Source organism: Hyperolius riggenbachi, chromosome 1 (assembly GCF_040937935.1).
Source record: "Hyperolius riggenbachi isolate aHypRig1 chromosome 1, aHypRig1.pri, whole genome shotgun sequence".
In the NCBI taxonomy this organism is placed as follows: Eukaryota; Metazoa; Chordata; class Amphibia; order Anura; family Hyperoliidae; genus Hyperolius; species Hyperolius riggenbachi.
This window is the reverse complement of record NC_090646.1, coordinates 25,196,680-25,202,549: the sequence shown is the minus strand read 5'-3', so window position 1 is coordinate 25,202,549 and position 5,870 is coordinate 25,196,680. Positions and strand designations below refer to the sequence as shown.

The 5,870-nt window shown below is 44.4% G+C and overlaps 1 protein-coding gene across 1 annotated transcript; it reads left to right on the top strand.

The window, feature by feature from the left end:
- Window positions 1–2,025: 2,025 nt before the first annotated feature.
- LOC137533551 (vomeronasal type-2 receptor 26-like) lies at window positions 2,026–3,027 on the top strand. The gene has a single exon (XM_068255120.1). It carries the CDS (start codon window positions 2,026–2,028, stop codon window positions 3,025–3,027), a length of 1,002 nt encoding a protein of 333 aa, XP_068111221.1.
- The last annotated feature ends 2,843 nt before the right edge of the window (window positions 3,028–5,870 follow it).

Genomic DNA, 5,870 nt, shown 5'->3' with positions numbered 1-5,870 from the left:
GGACTGCCGTGGAACCACCTCTAGGTCCCATGGCCTACGACAAGTCCTGCTGCTACAAACAATGTTTAGGACTTCCGTGGAACCACCTCTAGTTCCCATGGCCTACGACAAGTCCTGCTGCTACAAACAATGTTTAGGACTGCCGTGGAACCACCTCTAGGTCCCATGGCCTATGACAAGTCCTGCTGCTACAAAGAATGTTTAGGACTGCCGTGGAACCACCTCTAGGTCCCATGGCCTACGACAAGTCCTGCTGCTACAAGGAATGTTTAGGACTGCCGTGGAACCACCTCTAGGTCCCATGGCCTACGACAAGTCCTGCTGCTCCCAAAAAAATATAATGACTGCTGTGGAACCACCTCTAGGTCCCATGGCCTACAACTTCTCCTGCTGCTCCCAATAAATTATAATGACTGCTGTGGAACCACCTCTAGGTTCCATGGCCTACAACTTCTCCTGCTGCTCCCAAGAAATTATAATGACTGCTGTGGAACCACCTCTACGTCCCATGGCCTACGACAACTCCTGCTGCTCCAAACAACACTTGTAAATGACTGCCATGGAACACCATGGATTACGTGACAACTCCTGCAGCTCCAAACCACAATTATAATGACCGCGATGGAACACCATGGTTTACACGACAACTCCTGCTGCTGCTGCTGCAAAAAAAGAAATGAACAGTGGAACGGCCACTAGTTCCCATGGGCTACCATTTAGCACAAAAGAGATTTCAATTGCGACTATTTTAATTTTTCCGCCGGAATGCGGAAATCCACAGAATTTTGCTGAATTCCGCGGAAATGTAACGGCGACGGAATTTAGCGCTGGCGAGATCCGCCAATTCCCCGAGAACGGAATTCGGACCTTCCGATCATCCCTATTTATAATGAGTAAGGGTAATTGAGACCCTCCACCAATACTAGGCAGCTTTTCTTGATGCATAGTTTACTCTGCATTGATACACTGAAAGTCCCACCGGCATTCCTATCGCATCCAATCAGCGTGAGAAGCAGGCTGTGTGGCTCTCCCTATTGGCTGCCAGAGGCTGTCTGTCAAGTTAGACAGCACGGGGAAAGCCAGTTGTTGGCTGCGGTCGGCTGGAGAAAATTACCGAACGCTTTTGGCTGGTAAGTGACATGCGAAAATCTTTATGAATTGACATTTTTTGCCACTTCCCGACATAATTACCGCATAACTCGGTAATTTACCTCACTAGTAGGGAACTGTGTTTTTTTGTGCGGTAACTAGTTTAGTGAAATTTAACTTGGGAAGGTCATCGGAAAAAAACAGCTGTTTTGAGCATTCCCGAATACGGTAATGGTTTGCAAATAGAACCCACTGTGACTTAAAGGAATACTATCGATACCCAAGTGTTCTAAAATGACAATGTACAAATAATGTCTAAGTAGCTGTGTAAACATTTTCCTACTTTTCATGTTAAATATCAGAGGCAAAAGCTGTAATTTATTGAGGGTAGGATTTAGCTATATTGGGACAAATCAATTGCAGAAGAGGTGTCTGCTTCAATGCACAGCCAGAGTTGCATATCAGACTGCAGAAAGCAAATATCAAACATATCAAACTCTGAAAGCAAAAACAGTATGAAAAAGCTGTGACAATTAGTTACATTTCCTCTGCTCTCTTCAGACAAGTCAGTCAGAAACACAGGACACAGGATCTGCAGCTGTTAGGAGCTCTCTTCTCTGTCACACACAGGGCTACACAGAGTTAACTGATCAAGTGTAAGGGGAATTTCCCGTCTCCTCATGGCTCAGTCAGCTGTCAGTTTTGGCATCAGTAAAGTTTGAATGTATTTTGATAACAGTAAACAAAGAAGCTGCTACTAAAATGTATACACCAGTACTTAGCAGCACTTCCCAAACAATTCCTGTGTCAATTGAAAAAAATATGTGAATCAATAGTATTCCTTTAAATATATGCCCCAACAGTTGAGACAGATCTTGTTTGCCAGAGATGAGTAGAGAGCTTGGTTTGCATATCTCAGGGAGGCCAATAACGCTTATGATGTTTCACCTCAACCTGTTCTCTAAATCTAGCAACTTCTTCTGGAAGGCTTTGTGTTATTTCAGTGCTGAGATTGTGTCACCCATTTGCATTCCAGATAGTGAGATCTGCTTCAAATGTCCTGAGAAAGAGTGGCCTGATGAGAAGAATGTGAACTGCATTCCAAAAATATATGAATTTCTGTCCTATGACAATGATTTTCTGACTTTAATATTTTTGTTCATTTCTATGATGCTTTTGGCCATGACACTGCTTGTATTAGGCACCTTTATTTATTACTGGGAAACTTCAGTTGTGAGAGCCAATAACCGGACTGTGAGCCTTATTCTGGTGATCTCCATCCTGTTGAGTCTTCTCTGTGTCTTCTTGTTCCTCGGACGTCCTGTGGATATAACCTGCATGCTGAGACAGGTGTCATTTGGAGTCTTCTTCTCCATTGCTGTCTCTTCAGTCCTAGCCAAAACTATCACTGTCTGCATTGCCTTCAAAGTCACCAAACCTGGTAGCTACTGGAGAAAATTGGCCACAGTCAAAGTATCCAATTTTTTGGTCTTGTTCTGTTCATCTGTCCAAGTTCTTATTTGTGTTATTTGGCTGTCAGTGTCACCCCCCTTTCAGGATTATGACATGTTCTCTTATCCAGAGAAGATCATCATTCAGTGTAATGAGGGGTCAGTGATTGGCTTCTACTCTATGTTGGGTTATATGGGGTTTCTGGCAGCTGTGAGTTTTCTTCTGGCTTTCGTGGTGAGGACATTACCGGACAGCTTTAATGAGGCCAAGTACATCACATTCAGCATGCTGGTGTTCTGCAGTGTCTGGATTGCCATGATTCCGGCCTATCTGAGCACCAGAGGGAAATACATGGTGGCTGTGGAGATATTTGCCATATTGGCTTCCAGTGCTGGGACAATAACCTGTATATTTTTCCCAAAATGTTATATTATGCTTTTCAAACCGGAGCTTAACATTAGGAAAGAAATATATTTCAGAAAATAACCCTGTAGCAATGAATAGCTAAAAGGTGGTGTCAACATTTTTTGTTGAGGGTATTCTTTCAAAAGAAATACCAGTTTGCCTTGTGTTATCTTTTCCACTTGTTGTAACAACCAATTAAATATACATATGCTGTTTCTGTTTATATTAATTTAGATCAGATATTTGTATGTATGCTGGTCTTTCATTTTCACAATGGCTAGAGAACAAAAAATATATATTTTAATTAATGGAGTAATTGCATATCTCACTTTCTTAGATAATTTATAGTGAAGGGATATGAATCAGGAAAAACGGGAGCAGGAGTCCTTATGCAAAAAACAGTGCCGTCATAGACGCTTATTATAAAAGCTGTGATAGTAACAAAAGATGAAAATGTACTTTCTCTGTCGCATATGGCCGCATAGCGGCGGGGGTGTTAAAGAGACACTGTAACAACATTTTCAGTCGTATTTATTCTATCCTATATGTTCCTATACCTGTTCTAATGTGGTCTGGATTACTGCAGCCAGCAAACAGGTTGGTACATTTATTTATGTAAGATTTTCACAGTACAGATTCTCTTTAAGGTTTAGGAGGGGGTTAGGTTCTACCGAGGGGGGGGGGGGGGGGTTGGGTTCTACTGGGGTGGGGGGGTTAGGTTCTACCGGGGTGGAGGGGGGTTAGGTTTAGCCTTTGTAAAATTGTGTTGCTATCAAAATCAGTAGAATGTCGCTAATTTTAGCAATATTCTACTAGCAGCAATCCCCCCCTGCACCGTTTTTTATGTATGCTATGAAGGCTGTACTGATGAGCGTAATTACCTAATTACGGTTACGCAAAATGTTATGTAATTTGCAAAATTGCAATTATGCCCGTAATAAAAAATGTGTAATTTAGCAAAATGACACTAAATTCGCCAAATATGTGCAATTTCATACATCCGTTTTTCATAATTATGAGCGTTCCATGACGGAAACAACTCAGAAATTTGGGCAAAATTGTGTTCCAATTTATAATATATAATAATAATAATATATATAGTAATGATAATAATAAATACTGTATTTTTCGGACCATAAGACGCAGGGTAAAAGTCCCTGCGTCTTATGGTCCGAATACTACTTTTTGGAACCAGCGCCAGGTGTTCCCTCTCACTCATCCACACTTCAGCTGTGTGTTCCCCGGTCACTCTTCCCTTGTGAGAGAGGCAGCGTGTGCAGGTAGCAGGTGAGCCAGCCTTGAGAACATTTAACCAATCATCAGGCTTGGGGCGCTGCCAATCACGAGGTAGACTGAAACCAGCAGTGATCGCCGTGAAACAGTGTCGGTGATGAGCCGATGGGAAACCCGTCCCCAAGTTCAGACATGGCAGACATACCAGGCCGGCATCTGCCACAGGTATAGACCTCCAGATGTCACTTCCCCTGTCCCCAGGCAATGCAGGTACCGGATCGGCAATCGAGCCGGCAAGATGTCTCCCACAGCGTAGGACAGGTGAGGGATGAGTGAGGAAAGCGGCAGGCACAACAGAGAGGCCATGAGACTCGGTGAATCTGCGGATCCCACGAAGGAAACAGTCTTCACGCTGATCACTCACCCTCGTGCGCAGGAAGCAGCTGAGCCAGCTTTGAGAAGAGGGTGATGTGAGCTTCCTGGTTCCGGAGATCCAGTCCGCCCCCTGCCTCGTTTCCTGCCGCGTCCTTCACTGCACCGCGTCTGACCGGCTTCTGTGTGGCCTGTGTTGGGGTTTCGCTCTGCCGGTGGTTAGCGACAGTAGCGGGGGAAACTGAAACTCTGGTCGGGAGATTGCAACGAGGCCGCGGGAAGGCTGTTTCCTTTGCGTGATCCGCAGATTCACCGATTCACCGCCCAATGCGTCTGATGGCCTCTCTGTCTGTTGTCCTGTGTGCCGCTTGCCTCACTCATCCCTCACCTGACCCACGTCTCGGGATCTTGCCAGCTCGATTGCCGCTCTGGTATCTGCATTGCCTGGGGACAGGGGGAGAAGTGGACATCTGGAGGTCTATATCTGTGTCAGAGTAAATTACTCTTCAGACCCCCCAGAAGACGGCAGCAATATCCAGGGATAGTGGTATTAGAAGTGACGGCTGTAGGTGAAGCAGTTGAAGCAATTGAACCAGTGATATCCGAACCATCCATCATAATCAGCCATCATAATCAGCCACATGACAGATGAAACTGCCTGCCCCTGCATAACAGTAAGCTAAGCTGCTGCACTGATCCTATAAGAAGTTGGCATATGATAAAGTATTTTCTGAAATATCTGGGAGACAGTGTAAGAGCCACGTGAGTAATCAATCCACTGTTTCAGAGGTGACAAAGGTGGATACAGGAAGGATAGAGGAGAACACAGGGGTACACAATGTATAAGGGAGACACAGTAATTGGGGGAGATTGGGGAGAGAAGATCCATAAGACGCCCCTGCAGCATGGACACACCAGGATTAGTATATATTTTTTTCCCCTGGTTTTTGTCCTCTAAACCTCAGTGCGTCTTATGGTCCGAAAAATACGGTATAATAATCCGAACATTTACAGCCTCCTGATACATTTAAAGCAACAGCACATGCAGGGACCTTTGCATTATCAGATATTGCAAGGCCCAAAACCAAGTGTCTCAGCTTGCATGACCGCTAAGTGCACCTTGACAAAGAGCACCTGTCTTAGAAGTGGCTACAGGCAGATCCTCCTGATACATTTAAAGTGACAGCACATGCAAGGGCCTTTGATTATCAGTAACTGCAATCAGTAATTGCAATCAAAGAGTGACTTCCTGAGTTAGTAATTACTTAAAGGACCACTTATTTATTTCTTTTTAAGCAATATCAGTTGCCTGGCAGCCC